Source organism: Mustela erminea, chromosome 5, assembly GCF_009829155.1.
Source record: "Mustela erminea isolate mMusErm1 chromosome 5, mMusErm1.Pri, whole genome shotgun sequence".
Lineage (NCBI taxonomy): Eukaryota > Metazoa > Chordata > Mammalia > Carnivora > Mustelidae > Mustela > Mustela erminea.
Window position 1 is genome coordinate 132,163,184 of NC_045618.1, and position 21,248 is coordinate 132,184,431.

The 21,248-nt window shown below is 55.3% G+C and overlaps 1 protein-coding gene across 5 annotated transcripts; it reads left to right on the forward strand.

Moving 5' to 3' along the window:
* Positions 1–4,080: 4,080 nt before the first annotated feature.
* On the forward strand, positions 4,081–20,543 carry RPS6KL1 (ribosomal protein S6 kinase like 1). Of its 5 annotated transcripts, XR_004286150.1 has the most exons (13): positions 4,081–4,207; positions 5,558–5,845; positions 6,688–6,812; positions 7,660–7,752; positions 14,970–15,017; positions 15,398–15,530; positions 16,290–16,898; positions 17,277–17,366; positions 17,509–17,591; positions 18,726–18,821; positions 19,083–19,189; positions 20,085–20,227; positions 20,363–20,543. XR_004286150.1 is itself a non-coding variant. In XM_032344913.1 (12 exons), exons 2-12 carry the CDS (start codon positions 5,581–5,583, stop codon positions 20,149–20,151), a joined length of 1,716 nt encoding a protein of 571 aa, XP_032200804.1. In that variant the 5' UTR covers positions 4,081–4,207; positions 5,558–5,580; the 3' UTR covers positions 20,152–20,543. The 5 variants fall into 5 exon arrangements, 4 of the variants coding, with proteins under 4 accessions (XP_032200804.1, XP_032200807.1, XP_032200806.1 ...); XM_032344913.1 differs by having other exon boundaries at positions 20,085–20,543; XM_032344916.1 differs by having other exon boundaries at positions 19,083–19,183; positions 19,632–20,543.
* The last annotated feature ends 705 nt before the right edge of the window (positions 20,544–21,248 follow it).

A 21,248-nucleotide genomic window follows, 5' to 3' on the forward strand; every position in this document is an offset into this window, starting at 1 on the left:
GGGCTTAAGTGAGTAGGAGAAGAATCAATGAAACAAGATGGGATCGGGAGGGAGACAAACCATAAGTGACTCTTAATCTCACAAAACAAACTGAGGGTTGCTGGGGAGAGGGGGGTTGGGAGAAGGGGGGTGGGGTTATGGACATTGGGGAGGGTATGTGCTTTGGTGAGTGCTGTGAAGTGTGTAAACCTGGCGATTCACAGACCTGTACCCCTGGGGATAAAAAGATATGTTTATAAAAAATAAAAAATTAAAAAAAATAATTAATAAATAAATAATTTTTTTAAAAATGTGAATTTGGTGGTTCTTAGTATATTTACAAGTGTTGCAACCATCACACTAATTCCAGAACATTTGTTGAACTGGAAAAGGAACCTTTATTCTTTAGCCACTCCCCCATTCCCTTGTCCCTGAAATCTATTTTCTGTCCCTATGGACTTGCCTGTTCTAGAAATTTTATATAAATGAACTCCTACAATATGCGGTCTTTTGTGTCTACTTTCTTTTACTCAGCATAATGTTTTCAACGTTCACCCACCCATCTGTACTTCATTATTTTTTTAAAGATTTATTTATTCATTTATTTGAGAGAGAGACAGACAGACAGACAGAGATCCTAAGAAGGCAGAGAGAGAGAGGGGGAAGCAGGCTCCCTGCTGAGCAGAGACCCCCCCCCCAATGCGGGGCTCCATCCCTGGGCCCTGGGATCATGCCTTGAGCTGAAGGCAGAGGCTTAACCCACTGAGCCACCCAGGCGCCCTGTACTTCATTATTTTTATGGTCAAATAACATTCCATTATATGGATATGCTAATTTTATTTATCTATTCATCATTGATGGATGTTTATATTATTTCCACTTTCTAACTATTATGAATAATGTCATTATAAACATTCATGTGTAAGTTTTTATGTGGACATATGTATTTAGTTTTCTGGAGCTTATTTTTTTTTAAAGATTTTATTTATTTATTTGACAGACAGAGACCACAAGTAGGCAGGGAGGCAGGCAGAGAGAGAGGGGGAAGCAGGCTCCCCACTGAGCAGAGAGCCCGATGAGGGCTTGATCCCAGGACCCTGAGACTATGACCTGAGCCGAAGGCAGAGGCTTAACCCACTAAACCACCCAGGCGCCCCAGTTTTCTGGAGTTTAGAGAAAGCCACTAGTGGATTGCTTGGTCATATGGTAACCCTTTGTGAAGAACTTTCAAATTGCTTTCCAAAGAAGCTGCACCATTTTACACTCTGACCAGCAATGGGTCATAGTTCCAACTTCCCCAGGTCCTTGCCAACACTTGCTATTGTCTATCTTTTTTTATCATAGCCATCCTAGTGGATGTGAAGTCATATTGCATTGTGGTTTTAATTTGTATTTATTTAATTTGTATTCCCCTAATGACTAACCATACTGAGTATCTTCTCAAGGGCTTATTGGCCATTTGTATATCTTCTCTGAAGAAGTGTTTACTCAAATTCTTTGCCTATTCTAAATTGGGTTATTTGTCATTTTATTGAATAGTACGAGTTCTTGTTATGTTCTGGATGTTAGACCCTTATCAGATAAGTGATTTACAAATGTTTTCTCCAATTCTGTAGGCTGTGTTTTAAACCTTTAGTTCTGGACTTGTTGAATTAGAGATGTTTTATTAGGCTATTAAGTATTTAAGTCTGGTAGACAGGGGAAGGCTAAGAGATACAGAAGATAGAAGATATCTGTAAATAGATATACAGAACCATCAGCATATAGAATATGCTGTTTAAAATCACAAGATTACATGCAATCTTCATTAAGAGAGGAAGGATAGGGACGCCTGGGTGGCTCAGTTGGTTAAGCAGCTGCCTTTGGCTCAGGTCATGATCCCAGCGTCCTGGGATCGAATCCCACATCGGGCTCCTTGCTCCGCAGGGAGCCTGCTTCTCCCTCTGACTCTGCCTTCCACTCTGTCTGCCTGTGCTTGCTCTCGCTTCTCTTTCTATGACAAATAAATAAAATCTTTAAAAAAAAAAAAAAAAAGAGAGGAAGGATAGAGGGAAGAAAAACACCAAGGGCCGAACCCTGGGCCACTCTAACATTCAGAAACTGGAGAGGAGGAGAGGAAACATCAAAGGAGATGAAGAAGGGGCTGCCAGTGAGACAGGGGGCAACCATGAGAGTATGGAGTCCAGAAGCCTGGAGAGAAAGGCATGATCACCTGGGTTGGATGCTTCTGAGAGGAAAGAGAGGACCAAGAAATGACCATTGGGTTTGGCAACCAGGAGGTCATTGGTAACTTAACCAAGAGCAATTTCATTTTGTAAAAGATTTTATTTATTTATTTTATCTGGGAGAGAGAAAGAGTGTGCATGTGTGAGAGCAGGGGAGGGGCAGAGGGAAAGGGAGAGAATCTCAAGCCAACTCCCCCCTGAATGTGGAGCCTGATGTGGGGCTCAATCCTACAACCCATGAGATCATGACCTGAGCTGAAACCAAGAGTCTAGTGCTCAACAGACTGAGCCACCCAGGCACAGGCATCCCCCCCCCCTTTTTTTTGAGAGAGAGAGTAAGTGGCGGGATGGGGGAGGGCAGAGGGAGAGAATTTTAAGCAGACTCCATGACTGGCGTGGAGCCCCACTTGGAGCCCCACACAAGGCTCAATCTCATGACCCTGAGATCATGGCGGGAGCCCAAATCAAGAGTCAGCCACTTAAGTGACTGAGCCACCCCAGTGCCTGGACCAAGAACAATTTCAGAGGAATGCTGAAGAAGAAAGCCTCATCAGAGCAGGTTCAAGAAGAGGAGAAGAGAAACTGGAGACGGTGAGCAAAGACCTCTCTTTCAAGGAGCTTTGCTACAAACCTAGGGTGGTAGATAGTGGGAGAAGGGAAGCCAAGAGTGGTTTTGTTTTGTTTTGTTTTCCTGCTCTGCTTTTAAAATGGGAGAATCGGCATTATGCTTGTATCAGACGAGAACAATCCAGTGGGAGTCAAAAAGTAATGATGCAGAACAGAGAGGGGAGAATTGCTGGAGAAGTTTTCTTGAGCAGGTGATGGGATAGGGCGGATCCCAAGTGGAAGTCTGGCCTTTGATGGGTCACAGACAGGTCATCTGTGGGAAGAGGTGGGCAGGCATTGTGTGGGTGCAGACCTGGCTGGCAGGCAGATAGCAAACAGAAGAAGAGAGCTCCCGTGTTTTCAAGGGAAGAAGGAAGTGTGTCTCTGGCTGGGAGTGACGATAGTGGAGGAGGCATTGGGTTTTAGGAAAGGGGATTATGTTAATGTATCCAGGGAAGACACAGTGCACTAAGGACAGCAGGAGTGCAGCACTGGGGTGCTAGTAAGGGTTGTATGCCCACTTCGGTTATCACTTCCTCTGGAAAGCCTTCTGACCCCCCAGACCAGGTCATTCCCCTTGTTGTGAGTCTCATAGGCCCTGTGGTGCTCCTCTCACACAGATCTGATCCCAACTGGAAGGAAATATCAACTGTATTCTGTGGTTCTTTAATCCCTAGATCCCTCCCTAGACTGTAAACCCCTGAAGACGTGAGCAGAGGCTGTCTGTTCCAGCGCTGGGTCTCAGCATCTCCTTCCTCCTGCATAGTCATGTCTCAGTACAAAAGTATTAAATAGTTGAATGAGAGGATGAAATAATGAGAAAAGTCCCAGAAGCGGCATGCATGTTTTCGAGTCGGCCTAGATTTCTTTCTTTCTTTCTTTTTAAAATTTATTTATTTTGAGAGAGAGACAGAGAGAATGGGGAGGGGGAGAGGGAGAGAGAGAATCTCAAGCAGACTCTTCGCTGAGCGTAGGGCCCTCCCAGAGCTCGATCAGGACCAAGAGAGCATGACCTGAGCTGAAACCAAGAGTCCCAGCTCCCCCGACTGAACCATCCCTGCTCCCCTAGTTGGCTTAGATTTCTGAAGCAGGCTCTCCCGGTCATTACGGATACCAACCCCCTCTCGCCCACCCCACTCCCTCTCCCAGGTGCGGCTTCGCGGATGCTGGGGCTTTAAGAGCCGCAGAAGCGGAGCCGGGTGCTGATTGGCGGTTTATTCTAACGCCGGGGGATGAGCTCATCCGCAGCCAATGGGCAGGCCGCACCCGGCCAGACCCCCGCACCCGGCCGCAGGGCGCAAGGCGGCGCGGGTGCCGCACGGTCTCCCGCACGAGTGAAGGGGCAGTGGCGGCAGGGGTAGGTCCGGCCGCGCGGACCGAGCTCCTGGCTCGGGCAGGTACGGGGTTTGCCCGGCCCCTCCTCCGGGCCCGGTCCTCCTGGCAAGGGCGTCCCTCCTCTCACGCGCCCAGCACGCTTTCCTCGGTCTCGCCCGCGCGGGGTGGCGCACCTTGCGTGCCGGGACTCGCGGGCTGGGCGCTCCGCTTCCCGTGTCCAGGCGCCGCCCGGCAGCCCTGTCCCGCGACAGCCAGCCCCGCGGGGTGGCCAGGGGGCCTGACTCGGGCAGCCCAGCCCCTCAGCCTTGGCACCCCCACGCCCACCCCACCCCTACACAGGCCTCAGAGCTGCTGGTCCCCGGGGTGGGGGGAGGGCTGGGCGGAGCAAGAAGGGTGCGGCATCTCTCCCTCCATCCCCTGGCCGCATCCTGGACAGGGTTCAGCTCCCCGCTTGCAGATACGGGTTTCCCTCCCCGCCCCATACCCCATCCTGCTCTATCGAGTCCCTTTCTCCGCAGAGCCAGAGGTGGCCTAGTCTTGGAAGTTCAGGCCCTGCCTTTCTCAGTGGGGCCCTAGAGAGCACAGGTGCCACTGAGGCTGGGTTGGGGTGGGGGAGGCAGCTCTGCTGGCCGCTCTCAGAGTCCCTTCCTTTCCTGAAGCCACTGCTCTTCTCCTTTTGGCCACTTGTGTCACACTGCTTGGGGAGCAGCTGCTGTCAGGTCCTTGGAGGCCATGGGGCCTCCTGGTTTACTCAGCCAGCCAAGAGGATAGTGCCGCTGCCTCCCTGGGGCAGGGTTGGCCCTGTCCTCCATCCAGAATCTGTCCCTCCATCAGTTTATCTGCCCACAGGTTTAAGGCCAGGCCTTGTGCCTAATGCTCTGCCAGGCTCTCTGGGGTGGGGTCCTCACTTGCTGACCTCGGCACCAAAGGAAATAGAAATAAAGCAGGGCAACTCTCCTGTTCAGAGGGAGGTGCCACTGAGCTGAACCCTGAAGGATAATAAGATTCCTGTAGGAGGAGTATGACCAGGAGAACAGGCAGGATGGAGGGAACAGTGTGAGGAACAGCCTTGGCATGTGGTCAACATATGTTTACTATGTGCGAGACACCAGTCTGTCTGTGAGAACCCAGGAAGGACGTTCTGAATCACAGATATCCTCAGCTCTCTCCAGTGCTCACGAAATACCTGTTGATCTGAATTTGAATTGAAAGGAGGAGCCCTGAGCATGTTTTTATTCTATTATCACCATTTACAAAAGGTGTGCCCAGTAAAGGGATGTTCCCTGCACCAGCTCGATCCCTCCAGCCCCTGGAGGTGAACATTAGTCTCCCATCCAGCGGAGGAAAGTAGGGTACAGATGGGGGTGTTGTTCCCAGCCGTGGCCTCCCTGGGGCGTCTGTTTAAATTTCAGGTCACCTGCACAGGGCTGCAACCATGAGCCTGGTGGCCTGCGAGTGCCCTCCGGGACCTGGCCTGGAGCCTGAGCCTTGCTCTCGAGCTCGGTCTCAGGCCCGCGTGTACCTGGAGCAGATTCGCAACCTGGTGGCTCCTGGGGCCCCTGACATGACCAAGCGTGACTACCTGGTGGACGCCGCCACGCAGATCCGGTTGGCCTTGGAACGTGATGTCAGTGAGGACTACGAGGCCGCCTTCAACCACTACCAGAATGGCGTGGACGTGCTGCTGCGCGGCGTGCATGGTGAGGGCCAGACCAGCCAGGGGCGGGAGCCACTGCAGAAGGGTTGGCTTGGGGCTCAGCCTGTCCTCCGTTCGTCTGTGCTGAGTGAGCAGGGCCTCTGGGAAGAACGGTACTAATAGCTGGCCTGTGCGAGCGGTTCCTATATGCCAGACCCTGGTCTAAGGGCCTCCCTCCCAGTAATGGGAGTAACTCTATGCGTTGTCGATTGTCGTATAGAGGAATTACTTTTATTCCTATTTTCCAGATGTGAAAACTGAGGCACCAGGCAGTTAAATTACTTGCTTCAGTTTCCATAGCTCTCATTGGCAGAGCTGAGGTTTGAACCATTGGGGCTCCCAAGAAAGAGAGTGCAGCCTGTACAGGGCAAAGTGAGGCACTGTCTCTCCAGGGGAGAGGCTGGTCCTGAGGCCAGGTGCCCCTAAGGGCAGTGGGGGTCGGGGGTAGGTGTCAGTAGAAGTCAGGCCCTGCTTCACGGGTCCCACCCCCCTGCCACAGAGCCCCCCACCTCCGGGGCTTCGGACTGCCCAGTGAATTCGTTCCTCTTCCAGTCCCAGGCCCCACTCCGGCCGTTTCACACTGGGTGTCAGAGACGGCAGAGGGGTGTTTTCTGGGAGCTTCTGTCTCCTTCTCTGTAAATGGACACGGAAATCCCCACTCTGCTCCTTCCCCTAGGGTGTGTCTCCCACCCAGAGGAGGGCTGGGGCGCAGAGTCGGGGCATGGTCTGCAGACCAGCCTCGGAAGCAGGCACCCTCTCTGCTGGAGAGCAGAGGGCAGGCGGCGGGAGTGGGAACCCCAGCCCTCCGGGGCTAGGGTGGATCCTGGTGACCCCCTTAACCCACAGTCGACCCCAACAAGGAGCGATGTGAGGCTGTGAAGCTGAAAATTACCAAGTACCTGCGGCGGGCCGAGGAGATCTTCACCTGCCACCTGCAGAAGACCCTGGGTGGGGGAGCCAGCCCTGGCACGGTGAGGAGACCCGCTCCCCAAAGGCCTGGCGGCTCTGTGGGGAGAGAGCTGAGCTCCGCCTCCCCACAGGCCAGAAGGCTGTCACCTCCTATCTTGGGCTGCGTGCAGGGACAGGGCTGTCCCCCTGCTATCCCGCTGGCTCCCCCAATCTCCCACACCCAGCTAGTTCCTTCATTTTCAGACACTTAGTGAATCATCTCCCGGCCAGTCTCACCCCCACAGAGGGCGCGCACACACACACACACACACCCCTCCAGACTCTCACGCATGGCTCGTACACAAGCTCCATGTGTACACACTCGAAGTTTCCTCGGTCTGGTGAAGTTTGAACGGCCTCAGGGAGCACAGCTGACCCTTGAATGGGTTTGAACCACGTGGGTCCACTTACACTCGGGGTTTTTCGAGAAATGCACCACAGTGTTGGAATTGTGTTTTCTCTTCTGCATCTTATTAGGCTGCTTTCCCCCAAAGCAGGTGCCTGGGCCACATGCCATGTTGCCTGAGACCCACATGGGCCCGGGTTATTTCCCCACCCCTGGGAGTGGCTGCCTCCTTTGGGTGGGGCTTTTAAGACGGGATCTGAAGGCTGAGGACTCCCTGGGTCTTGGAGCGGGGTTGGTGGGGGGCGGGGGTGAGTGTAGAGGGCGGTGTGGTCACCCGGGGCCAGGGTGGGCCCGTTGCCAGTCAGGGCCAGCTTCTCCCTCCCTATGAGGCCTGGGCTCCAGGGACCTCAGGTCTGCCCCCTCGTGCCTCCTACTGTCCTGACAGCTGGAGGAGGGCCTGGCGTGGAAGCGGTGCCTGAGGAAGGCTGGGCCCTGAGTCTGGGGTCTGTCTCCCACCTCTGCAGGGCTTCAGCACGCTGAGGCTCCGGCCCATCCGCACACTGAGCTCTGCCCTGGAGCAGCTGAGGGGCTGCAGGGTGGTCGGGGTCATCGAGAAGGTGAGTAAGCTGACGGCCCCGCTTTTGGTGCTGAAGGAGACGGGGTAGGCAGACGGGGTGGTGGGTGGGGAGAAGGGGCTGGCAAGGGGTCAGCGGGGCCCAGGGGAGGAGAGCAGCTGTGTCCAGGGCTCCCCACCCTCCTCTCCCCCCAGCACACATCAGTCAGGTCCTGGAGAGGAAAAGGGAAGCAGAAGAGGCAACAGCCCCTTTTCCATGGCCTGGAGCTCAGGGAGCCACTCCCTCAGAGATTCAAGACAGAAACCAGCAAGGCAGTGCCCAGGGCCCCCCCGCCAGCACATACTGCCCCGCTCACTCCCCTTCTGCTTCTCCACAGGCCCCCACCCACTCTCCCTGTGCACCCCAGGGCTGCAGGCCTGCTGGAGAGCCCCCGCCCGTCCCCCGCTCCCCGAGTATGGCTGAGGAGTTCCTGTGGTGGAATTTTACACTCCTCTCCTAAGGCCTGTCCTGCAGAGGGTCCCGGCACCCAGACGGGCCTCAGCAGTTCTGCCCATCCCCTGCCCTTCCCCCGCCCACCCTCATCCTGACCCCGCCTGAGGCCCTTTTCCCTCCTGTGGGGCAGGCAGGGGGATAGGGGCCGACATTCCAACCTGAACGTGGGACACTCGTCAGAGCAGGAGAACCAGAAGGCCAGACAGTTGGGTCAGATGAGATCTGAGCTAGTACTCTGTTGCCCTCTGCCCCAACCCAGGCCACACCTGAATAGTTGCTACTCAGTTGCTGTGGGGTTCGCAGACTGGCTGTTCATCGGCATCACCTGGGGGAGCTTCCTAAAAAGAGATGTCTGGGCCCCACCCGGGGCCTGTTGAGTCAGAATTTCCAGGGCTGAGCCCAGGCAGTCTGTAATTTAAACACGCCTTGGGGGATTTTGCTGGGCCTGGGAGCCCATAGAGGCCGCCTGCTGCATGCCCAGTGTGGCTGCAGCAAACCCCTTCACCTCCCGGTTGGTTTCCTCATCTGTAAGCCGGGTAAGAGTCCTCCCCCGCAAGGGGGCATGTGGGAACTAAAATGAAATAATTTTTGGGAAAGGCCTGGCACACGCTGAAACATTTGATACGTGTTTGATGGTTCTAAATGCTAGCGACAGGGGCGGGCGGGGAGGCGTGCAGGCTTCCCGTCCCCCAGCCGCGCTCCAGCTGCTTCCCTGGGTGTCTGGAACGGGCCCCAGTCTGTCAGCCAAGGGCCGGCCGGCTTCCATCTGCCTTCCCTCCAACGGCACTCACTGGGCTGTGCGGGCCCTGGCCAAACACAGTGGCTCCCGCAGACCCGCCAGGAGGAGACAGCCGCCACCTTTTCCTCACGTGGGATCCTGCTGAACCGATAGGTGGTGTGGACAGGGGGCTTCCAGGTCCAACCGGTGTGGGTTACAGGGAGTTACAGTGACCCGACTTTGTTTTTTTAATAATCGGAGTTTGCCTAGGTTTGGGGATGCAAATGTATACCGTGCGTTTCCGAGAAGGAGGCCTGTGATAGAATTTCCCGAATCTGTCTGACCCCGGGACACGCATATGCAAAGCATTTTCAGAATCCAATATTCCGAGGCCTGTGCGTATGGAAAGCACACATTAAGGCCAAGCCCAACCATTCTGTTTTAAGATTGTCTTTCTTTCCTTACCCTTACCCTTTCTGGGGCACCCAGCACACCTCCTCCCGAGGTCCTGCTTCCCTTTCCAGGGGCATTTCCAAGTCAGGAACACCACGGTCCCCAAATTAGGAGAGAAGTTAGGGTCCCTCCGGGGCCCAGATCCTTGCAGCCAGGCCTGAATGTGCTGCAGGGGCAGATCCTGGCAGGAGGGGGCAGCACAGGCCAGCAGCCCCTGGGGAGGGGGGGGTGGAGGGGTGGGTGCAGGGCGGGGCCAAGGGCCTGCTCAGGAAGCCTGGAGTTCCCCCCTCACCCATGCCCAGTTGTTAGGTGAACTGGCTGGAGAGGGATGCCTAGGGGCTAAGGAGGTGCTAGCAGGGGGAGGGGGTTGCTGGGAACTGTGAGGGGGGGTGGGGCAGGACTGGATAGGTCCCTGGCTAGAATACCCAGGGGTTTGCTCTCAGGGAGCATGGGGGGCCTGAGAGATATCACCACGTGTTTGCTGAGCCTCATGTAGAACCCAGGCATGGGGAAGAAAAAGGCCATCCAAGTCACTTCTTGTTATTTTGGCTCAAACACAGGGGTGTTTTTTAAAAATTATCATTCCTTACCAACATTTGAAAATTGGCAGGTTTCACATAGAAGTCCAGATAGCCTGCTTCTCCTGCAAAATTGGAAGATCTGGAAATGCTGGCTCACATTCTCGAGTGGCAGCAAGGGGTCGAGCGGGGGGGCCGGGGGGGAGGCGCGCTGCTGGTTTTAATGGGACACCGGTCCTCGGGTTTGCTCCTGTCCCTGCCCTTCCCCCTTGGTACCCGTCCCAGGCTCCTGTAGGCCTTGGAGTCAGAGAATCTGTCTGGAACTTCTGGACTTGGTTGCTCCATGAGAGAGAGCCCTCCTGGGATTATGATACTTTGGGCATTTTCAAAGAAAGGGTTGCTGTGTTTCACTGAAGTTTTCATTGTTCCGCGTCCCAAGATCTCAGTGGGTATCTTAAAAAAAGAAAATCCCTTTATGAAAAGGTGAAAAAGGGGTGCCCAGAACTACCTTCTACCTTCCAAAAAGCAACACTCATCTGACATGAGTAAGGCACATTCTCATTTGCAAAACTGTTGCATTAAACCCTCCAGTTGCTCCAGGGAGAGAGCACTAGACTGTGCAGCCCGGTCCACTAGTCATTAGCCACATAAGACTATTGAAGTGAAAATTAGTTAAAATTGAATATTCTGCTTCTCATTCACACCAACCACGTTTCAAGGGCTTGATAGCTTTTCGTACAGTTCGTGGTTTCTCTGTTGGACTGTGCAGATCCTGTTTCTTTCATGCTCTATTGGACAGTGCTGCATTTTATTTTTTTCAAGATTGATTTATTTATTTGAGAGAGAGCGTGCGCCCACGCAGGGATGGGAGGAGGGACCTAAGCAGGCTCCCCACTGAGCAGGAAACCCAATGCGGGGCTCGATTCCAGGACCCCATGGTTATGACCTGAGCCGAAGGCAGATGCTCAACTCACTGAGCCCCCCCAGGTGCCCTTGGGCAATGCTGCATTTTAATAACGGTCTATATTATAGAGAATGAAATGGAGGTTCATACGATAAAGTGAATAGCTAGTGCTCTGTCCCCCATAGCACTGAGCAAAAGAGAAGGATTTTTTTGTTTGCTTACTTGAAGGGGAAAATGCCCCTCCACTTTTCATATACGAAAGAGGGAGGAATTTAAAACAGTATATATATTCCACACCATCCTACCTAGCTCTAAGATAAGTGCTATTAATGTTTTGGTCTAATTCTTTTTTTTTTTTTTTTTAAGATTTTTATTTATTTATTGGACAGAGAGATCACAAGTAGGCAGAGAGGCAGGTAGAGAGAGAGGAGGAAGTGGGCTTCCTGTTGAGCAGAGAGCCCGATGCGGGGCTCGATCCCAGCACCCTGGGATCATGACCTGAGCCGAAGACAGAGGCTTAACCCACTGAGCCACCCAGTCTAATTCTTTCTAAATAGATAGGGGTCTGTGTGTACGCATGCGCGTGTGTATTTAAAAAAATATATATATATATGGGGAGCCTGGGTGGCTCAGTGGGTTGAGGCCTCTGTCTTCAGCTCAGGTCGTGATCTCGGGGTCCTTGGATTGAGACCCGCATCGGGCTCTCTGCTCGGCGGGGAGCCTGCTTCCTCCTCTTTCTCTCTCTGCCTACTTGTGATCTTTGTCTGTCAAATAAATAAAAATCTTTAAAAAATATATATATATATATGTATACATATGTATATTTGTGTGTATATATATATAATTAAACATACTTGTTCCGGTATACTGATCAAGTTTTAAATCTGGTTTCCCCAGCCTTCACCGCTGGTTTTTTGGACTCTCTCTGAGAGGACCTTGGCCAGGACAAGGTGGTAGGGAATCCCATTTGGCAAGCGATAGCGGGGAATTATCCAGAGTGTCAGTATTTGTGGGAAACTCGATTCTCCTAAATGACCCCAGAATTTTCTTTCTTGCTTTTTCAAACGTTGCCCAAATTTGGTCAAGGAGCTGGGACCAGGCTGGGTTCCATCTCTGGCTGTTAGAGGAGAGCCCTCTAGTGGTCAGAAGGCAGGCGTCACTGCTGCCTCAGGAAGGACACTGACTGGGGAGCGCGTTGAGGCCCGGAGGGGAGGGCAGGTGCCATGGTCACCCGGCTGTGCCCCCCTTGTAGTTAGGTCTCCAGGGCTCTGGGATCAGCCCTGTCTGCATTCAGATCCTGCCTCTACCTCCTTTTTAGCAGTGGGACTGTAGGTAACATAATCTCTCTGAACCTGAACTTCATCAATAAAATGGGTCACTAATGACAACTTGTAGGGCTGTGGGGCTAAAATTAAGTAATTTATATTAAGCATTTAGTGCAGGGTAAGTGCTCTGTTACCAGCATGGGGCTTCCCTACGACAATGTTAGGAACAGTCACTACAGATTATTGAGGGAGGGCATGTGGCAAGGCAGGGGCAGGCCACCGTTAGACTTGTCTGCTGGAAGAGGTTCCCCCTACTGACCTAAGGGAGGGACGGCCATGACCCCATTTTGAGGCAGTTTGGCCAATGTGGTAACTGGCCTTCTCCTGGCCTTTATAGGAACAAAGGGACTTTTTTTTTTTTTTTAAAGATTTTATTTATTTATTTGACAGAAAGTGAATGAGAGAGAACATAAGCAGGGGGTGTAGCAGGCTGAGGGAGAGGGAGAAGCAGGGGGAGCCTGACGAGGGACTCAACCCCAGGACCCTGGGATCATGACCTGAGCTGAAGGCAGACACTTAACTGGTTGAGCCACCCAGGTGCCCACAAGGGGCCTTTTGTTTTTTTTTTAATTGTGTTGTTAGTCCCCATACAGTACATCATTAGTTCTTGATGCAGTGTTTCAGGATTCATTGTTTATGCACCACACCCAGTGCTCCGTGCCATCCGTGCCCTCCTTAATACTCACCACCTGACTCACCCATCCCCCCACCCCCCTCCCCTCCAGAACCCTCAGTTTGTTTCTCGGAGTCCACAGTCTCTCATGGTTCGTCTGCCTCTCTCATTCCCCCAGTTCATTTTTCCTTTCCTTCTCCTAATGTCCTCTGTGTTATTCCTTATGCTCCACAAGCAAGTGAAACCATATGGTAATTGACTTTCTCTGCTTGACTTATTTCTCTTAGCATAATCTCCTCCAGTCCCATCCATGTTGATACAAAAGTTGGGTATTCATCCTTTCTGATGGCTGCGTAATACTCCATTGTATATATGGACCACATCTTCTTTATCCATTCGTGTGTTGAAGGGCATCTTGGCTCTTTCCACAGTTTGGTGATTGTGGCCATTGCTGCTATGAACATTGGGGTACAGATGGCCCTTCTTTTCACTGCATCTGTATCTTTGGGGTAAATACCCAGTAGTGCAATTGCCGGGTCATAGGGAAGCTCTATTTTTAATATCTTGAGGAATCATCACATTGTTTTCTGAAGTGGCTGCACCAACTTGTGTTCCCACCAACAGTGTAGGAGGGTTCCCCTTTCTCCACATCCTCTCCAACACACATTGTTTCCTGCCTTGTTAATCTTTGCTAGTCTGACTGGTGTAAGGTGGTATCTCAGTGTGGTTTTGATTTGAATCTCCCTGATGGCTAATGATGATGAACATTGTTTCATGTGTCTGATAGCCATTTGTATGTCTTCTTTGGAGAAGTGTCTGTTTGTGTCTTCTGCCCATTTTTCAAAGTGATTATCTGTTTTGTGTGTGTTGAGTTTGAGGAGTTCTTCATAGATCTTAGGTATCAGCCCTTTGTAGTGTCATTTGCAAGTATCTTCTCCCATTCTGTGGGTTGACAAAGGGCCTTTCTTTTTTTTTTTTTTTTTAAGATTTTACTTATTTATTTGGCAGAGAGAGATCACAATTAGGCAGAGAGGCAGGCAGAGAGAGAGAGGGAATTAGGCTCCCTGCGGAGCAGAGAGCCTGATGCGGGGCTCGATCTGAGGACCCTGAGATCATGACCTGAGCCGAAGGCAGCGGCTTAACCCACTGAGCCACCCAGGCGCCCCACAAAGGGCCTTTCTATGTATGGCTTCAACAAACCAGTAATGAGGGAAGGTGTGCATTTATAATTCCTGTTTGGTAGATGAGAAAATCAATTCACTTGCCCAGGTTTTAAACGCAGTGCTCCTTTCCCACCCCAAGCCTAGGATGCAGCCTTTGTGACTGCCCAGTGGCCTGGCTTCGGGGGAATGGGGGGCCCATCTGCCACCAAGGGGGGGTGCCTCCAGGGCAGGCAGCCAGCCAAGGAGGCACGCCATCAGGGTGCTGGGCTTGCCCCCACATGCCCCTCCCCCAGCCAGATCTTCATCCTTCCTGTCCCAGCATGCTCCTGCTCCCTCCTGTGGCTGGGGTCCACCCCTGCCCACCACAGAGACGGGTCAAGGGTCCAACTCCAGACAAGGCTCCGACCCAGCCATTGGCATATTGCTGCCTCGGACCAAAAGCAACAGAAGGGGGCTGTTCTCCAAAGACGCCTCCAGAGAGAAAGATTATTTTAAAAAAGAGGAGGAGCAGGCAGGGGCAGGGGCCCAAATGAGCGTGCCAAGCCTGTGTGTGCCCAGGCACAGCCCAGCCCATGAGTGACCTTGGGCCACACTCTCAGAGCCTTAGATGCTTCACCTGTCAGAGATCAGAACAGGTGACTGGCTCTGAGGTCCCGCCCAGTCAGGACACCCTCAAACCCAGCAGGAGGGACGATGCACCACACCCGGGTGAGGGGTCTCCCTGCTTCGTGCAGGACTCTGGGAATACGGAGCTGGACAGGGGAGTCACTGCTCTCACATTGCTCCTAGCCGAGTGGGGAGACAGGAAGTTAGACCCTGTGATCGGGCTCCCAGCCTGACCGGAGGGCTGGCACCAGAGCTAATGCCGCAGGTCTAATGAAGGGGGGTGAGCAGGGCAGGGTTGACGTCAGCTCAGTGGGGGGCCAGGAGCACACTCCACCCCACTGCAGCCTGCCCTCCTCCCTGCCTGGGAGTGAGTTGGCCTCGGTGGAGGAAATGGGGGACTGGGGCTTGGGCCCTGGAGCCCCAGGAACTAGCCTGTGCCTTGACTGGTGCCTCCTGGACCTTGGCAGGTGCAGCTGGTCCAGGACCCAGTGACCGGAGGGACCTTCGTGGTAAAGGCAGGTGCCACTCAGTCCCCTGCCATCCTGCATTCCCCCGGGGCTTCTCACCGCTCTTGGAAACGCCTACCCCTCTGAGGAGCCTCCTGCCCAGAACCAGTATCTGGAGACCAGGCTCTCTCCAAATCTAAAAGCTGAGCATGTCCCCTGCCTCCCAGACAGACACACGTACTGTCTCTTCCTTGTTTCGGAGGGTGGAGGGCCTGGATTCCATGGTGGGAGCAGGGGTGAGGCCCGGGTCAGGAACCGGAGGGAGGCGGTTGCTCCCCGGGGTGGCTTCTAACTTCCATCATCTGTTCGCCCCTAAAGCCAGGCTAGGACGACCCCTCGCAGGGCTCCATCTGGTCTGGGCCGCGCTGACCCGCCTGCCCTCTCCCCAGAGCCTGTCCAGGTGTCCTGTGGCGAACCGGGAGCGACTGACCATCATCCCGCACGGTGTCCCCTACATGACCAAGCTGCTCCGCTACTTCGTGAGTGAGGACTCCATCTTCCTGCAGCTGGAGCACGTGCCAGGTGAGGGGACCTCGGCGCTGGGGCATGGCCTCATTCATCCCCGGGAAACGCCTAGCACGAGGAGGGGGTAACGCGCTAGAGGCACGGCGCCGGGCAGCGGACCCGGTTTCCTGGGGGAGGACGGCGGGACCCGGCTGGGGCAGGCGACATCTTGAGGAGGAATTTCATGTCCTGGGCTGGGAGAGGGCGTTGACGCAGATGTCCCCTGTGTCACCATTTCCTCCAGTTTGGGCTCTTTTCATTTTTCCAGTCGACGCCCATTCTCTGGAGTGGCCACACAGGACGGTGGTTCCTAGGTAGTGAGGACAGCAGTGGGGCCGTGGAACCCATCACCCCTAGCACAGTGGTTTTGTTTTGTTTTGTTTTTTTAAAATGAGGCACATATCCTTGGGCCATGACATAGAGTCACTGCAGGGCCATGCCTGGCCTGTTTTACTTGGTTAAATTTCATCCTACTGTTCTCCCTAAAAAGTAAAAAGAAATTATAATATTTTGAGCACGGGTGAACCTACCACACAAACCAAGGGTAGGAATAATAATTCACAATTCCCTTGGGGTTATGCGCCAGTTTTGTGCCAACGTGTGACGCCGGGTCCCCTCTGGGTGAGCCAGAGGGAGAACAGAGGGCATTCCGGGCTGGTGAGGGAGGGGCACAGGTGAGGACCACGGTGGATAGTGGGGAGGCAGGAGTTGGGGACCTGGGGTCCATGCTCTTCTTCTCCCCTGTCCCCATGCTCCCTGCTCCTCTACACGGCCCAGGAGGCACTCTCTGGTCGCACCTGCTGTCCCAGGAGCAGCCCCAACAGTCTGGGGGCAGATCTGGCTCCAGCCCAGAGAGGATGAAGGCTCCACTCACCCCACCCCTCGGCCTCCAGACCCCAGCACTGCTCCCCCGGGAACCCACCCGCCTGCAGGACAGAATCCTTCTGGAGCCTCCACGGACTTCCCGGAGACTTCCCCCAGCCAGGGAGGCCCCGCCCGTCATGCCCCAGAGCGAGGCTGAAGGCGACCCCTCCGCCAGGACCCATACTTCCCGCCCCTCGGACTTTCCGAAGGCCCCAAGTGGCCGCCTGCACCTCCAAGCCAGGCGGCGACCTGGCCAGAGCTCGGACGTGAGGCCCTCTTGGGGGCTCCCTTGGGTTCATCAGGGGGCCGTCCGGGTGCTGGGGGCCTGTGGCCGAGGCAGGAGTCCGAGCCGCCCCGTAGCGGCTAGGGCCCGCCCAGGGTCAGGCGGGGGCGCCTGGAGAGTGAAGGAGGAGCAGGTGGCGCAGTGGGCGGCGGAGACCCTGCTGGCCCTGGAGGCGCTGCACCAGCAGGGGGTGCTGTGCCGAGACCTCAACCCCCGGAACCTGCTCTTGGACCAGGCAGGTAGGCGCCCAGGCCAAGGAGGAGGAGGGATCAGGTTGTCCTCACCCCGCCCCCAGACTGAGGAGGAGAGGTCCTCAAAGTCCCAGGGACCTCTGAGGCCGTCTGCTTCCCCTGCCGCTCCCCGGCCTCTTCATACGGGACCCCGCCGAGTCTAGTCGGCCAAGGTTGAGCCTGAGTCCCGGGCAGCGGCTCCTAGGAATATGGTTGTCCCTGGGCCTTAGGGGACCTAGGGAGGCTCTGCCCAGCGCAGCCACTGGCTCCTGCTTGGAGCCTGTCGGGGGAAGCCCTGGAGTCCCCCTTCCCCATGCCACCTGCTCCAGGACGACTAAACACAAGTTTTCTTCCCTTTTGTCCTCCCTACGCACGCTGGCTGAGAAGGTCACATCCGGCTCACGTATTTTGGCCAGTGGTCCGAGGTGGAGCCCCACTACTGCAGGGAGGCCGTGGACAATCTCTACAGCGCCCCAGGCAAGAGGGGAGGAGGGGCTGCCTCTGTGGGTGGAGCCGTGGGGCGGAGCCGGCAGAGGGAAGGGGCCGTGTCTGGGGAGGAGGGGTAGAGAGACCAGCCCTCTTGGGTGAGGCTGGGACACGTGTGTTCTTATTGCCACAGAGGTGGGGGGCATTTCTGAGCTGACGGAAGCCTGTGACTGGTGGAGCTTCGGGTCTCTGCTCTATGAAATGCTGACGGGAACCGTGAGTAGCTGGGCCGGGGGTGGGGCTCTGGGGGGGTGTCCCCGACTGCAGGATGGGCTCAGTTTTGTCCAGCCAGCCAGGGTCAGGGCTGAGGGTACCTGGTTTTCCAAGACCTGGCTGTTCCCCCTCCCCGTCCCCCATAGCTGCCCCCACAGGCCCTGAGAGCCCTGGGAAGCCGCTCCCGCCCAGGTCACGGGCACATTGGGCGCACCTGCCACCCTAGCAGCTAGAGCTAGTGGGACAGTCGTCAACTTAGGTAAATGAGAGTTGAGTTAGGATAGTCAGGGAGGGTTTCCGGAGAACACCTGGGTGTTCTGGAGGGAGGCTGGGATTGGACACAACCCTTCATCCCTGGAAGGCCACGGCGTCATTCTCCCCACCCATGCCCGTCTGGGCTATAAGGTCCAGTTTTGGCCGAAGGACAGCGGGCTCTGCCTCTGTGCTTCTCCGTGAGCACAGCATCACACGGGGGCTGGTTAGGCCAAGCAGCAAAGGCAAGGCCAGACTACAGCTGAGCAGGAAATGGCGGGAGTGGATGAAGTGTGTCTGCTAAAGAGTCTCTGAGAGCACCAAGGCTGGGGTTCTCTCCCCTCCGCCTCCCACCGCCTCTCTAGCCCAGGGCTCCTGGTTGCATCTTGCAGCTCTGCCTGACCCCCGAGAGTCCTCTCCGTGCTCCAGGACTGCAGGGTTCTGGAGCACAGGGAGCTCCTGCCTTGGCCCTGACAGTGGAACTCCATGGCCTGCTGTGGAGATTTTCTTTCCATAAGGAGACAAGTTCCGGTATTGTTCCTGACAGATGCCTGCCCTGAATGCAACCCAAGATGGATGCATCTGGCAGGCTTGGAGCCAGGGAGCCCTGGGTTCAAACCCTGAAGTCGGCATAAATCCCTTTACCTCCCTGAGCCTGCTTCTTGACTTTAAAGTGAAGGTCCTAGAACTTATTTTGAGGGTTGTGGTGGAAATTACGGACAAGAGATGTCAGGCATCTTCTGCCACGTGGCAGGAAGTAACTCCAGAGCAGGACACCTCCCTCCTCCTCGTCCCCATGGGCCGTGACTCAAGGGGAGTAAAGCCTGGCTGCCGCTGGCACGGACAGACGTTGCTGGGGTTGACCCCCGTCCCTGTCTCTCCCAGGCCCTGTCGCAGAGCCACCCCTCAGGAATCCAGCCCCACACACAGCTTCAGCTGCCTGAATGGCTCAGCCGCCCCGCGGCCTCCCTCCTGACCGAGGTGAGCTACGCTGGCCTAGAGGCAGCAGCCTCTAGGGTGGAAGGCAGGAGCCGGGAGGGCACAGCCCTGGGCTGTGTCTGATGCGGCTGCAGGGGGGAGTGGGGACAACAAATCTGCCCATGCTGCTATCCCAACAACACTGGGGTTTCGTGGGCCGGGAGTGGTGGCTAGGACCCCCACCCCGCCTCCCGCCCCACATCAGCCCAGGCCTCAGCGAAGGGGCTGGGAAGGCCCGTCAAGCCCACTGGGCTTTTTCCACAGCTGCTGCAGTTCGATCCTGCCCGACGCCTGGGTGCCGGAGGTGGCGGTGTAGACAAGCTCAAGGCGCACCCCTTTTTCAGCAGTACCCAGTGGAGCAAACTGGGGGGGTAAGAGGGGCCAGAGTGGGTCATGGAAGCTGCTGGACTAGTCTGGATTTTCTCTCCCCTCTGCCTGTCGCCCAGAGCAGGCCCATCTCATCAGTGACCCTTGGGCGAAGAAGGCAGGGCAGCTGCCCCCCGCCACCGCTCAGCACCACTCTTGGGCGTTGTCGTAACCATCACCACTGCCCAGAAGGGCCTGGGCGACCTCCAGCCAGCTCTGGAGACCCTTTCTGGTCACTGCTGAGGGGGAGGGACAAGGAGAGCTCAGCCGGCTGGGCAGCTCGGACCCCTCCGCCCATCTGCTCTCCACCCACCAGCCAACAGCTCTCTGTCCCTTGACCGCAGACCTGCCGGGTTACAGGTGCCTTCCCCAGCCTGAGCTCTGAGCTCCTGGCCGCCTGCTGAGTGGACTGCAAGCTCTCGTGACTCAGCAGCTGCCCTGTGCCCCATGTGGGACATCTCTGGAGACTCATCTGAGGATACGGGTCCACTGGCTCAGCGGACCCAGACCAGGGCCGGCCAGCCTGCTCATGTTAGCCGTGCACCTAGGGGGCCTCTTCCCACTCCCAGGCTCTGCCTGCACGGGTTGGGGGGCTGGGAAAGCGGGGAGGCGGCTGCAGGGGGCAGGAGGCGAGGCGGGGGGACAGGACGATCCACTCCCCACCCTGACCATGCCCCCTACCTTCGTGCTTTCCGATGGGAAAACAAAGGCAGGCAGGAGAGGGAAATCAGGATAAGGAAGGGGAGAGGGAGTCACTTAGTGCCCCTTCGTCATTTTGAAAACAGAGTAAAGGGCTCCCTTCCCCAGCTAGCCCACCAGAGTGGAGAGGGGAGCCTGCCCCATGGGCCTCCAGGCTGGAGCCGCTACCACACTTTGTACCCATTACAATTCCCCTCTCAGGCATTTGTCCTATTTACCATTTTGCATTTTCGTCTTGAGGGTCCATTCAATTCATCGTCCACTGTGACTTCACAAAACACATGGAATGATTGCCTAAGCTTTTAGCCAGAACCAAAAATATTTCTGGTCCCTGAGGAACCGGGGTAAGTAGTTACCTCAAAGAAAGTCCCCTCCTAGGTGTGGGGGCCCTCTGATTCCCCTGGGGGCTCACCCTGTCACGGGGGTGTGGCACCTAAGGAAATTTCAGCAGACCTCTGCCCCCAACCTCTTCCTTCCAGTGTCTCACCATCACCACCAGGGGGCGCCAGACACTTCCTCAGTCTGGCTGTGAAGGTCCGACTCTAACTAGGGGTAGGGACCACTCCTGCAAAGGGCAGGCTGGGGGAAACAGACTGCGTGTGCTTTCCATGGGGCTTGCCCATACCTCCCCACCCCGTCCCCTAATAAAGCCTGCCATTGCCTATGGTGTTCTTGCCTCCTGAATGCGACCAGAGCAGCCCTGCTGGAAGGAGAGTGGAAGGCTCCCTCAGAGAAGCTCCATGATAGTCATGAGCTTGGGGTCCCCTAGAGGGTACGAAGCGGGGGTGATGGTGAAGGGCATGCCAGCCTGTGCCCTGCACAGCTTTGAGCTGAGAGGAAGGGATGGCAAACAGGGGGCCCTAGAATCTGTGGGAAAGTCTTACAAGGGGGGCATGGTACCTGGGGGGCGGGGAGGGGGGGACAGGACAGTTAAGTCTAATCCTCCTCACAGTGAGCCCAAAGATGGGTGGTGGCTTCCATTAAAGACATTAGGGTAGGGCTGGTCAGAGCCGGGGGAGCCTGTTAAGTCTGTGCTTTTGCTATGCTATCAGCCCGGACTGCTTCCAACCACCGCCACATGAAGTGTGAGTTGCTTCTGAACTTTTGGGCCTCATCCGTGCAACACACACTTGCACACCTGATACCTTGCTGGGCCCTGAATACGGAATACTGGTGTCGCAGCCCTTATGGGGCTTACAGTCTACCTCGTTTTGACAAAATGAGGTTAATAATACCTCCTTTGTAAGTTTACAATAGAGAAAGCGTCTAGCACCAAGCCCAGGACAGATTAATACTAAAGTTCTGCCTTTTGTTGAACCCGTTTCTCCCTCTCCCCCCCACAACCTATTAACTCTGGTTCTGTCC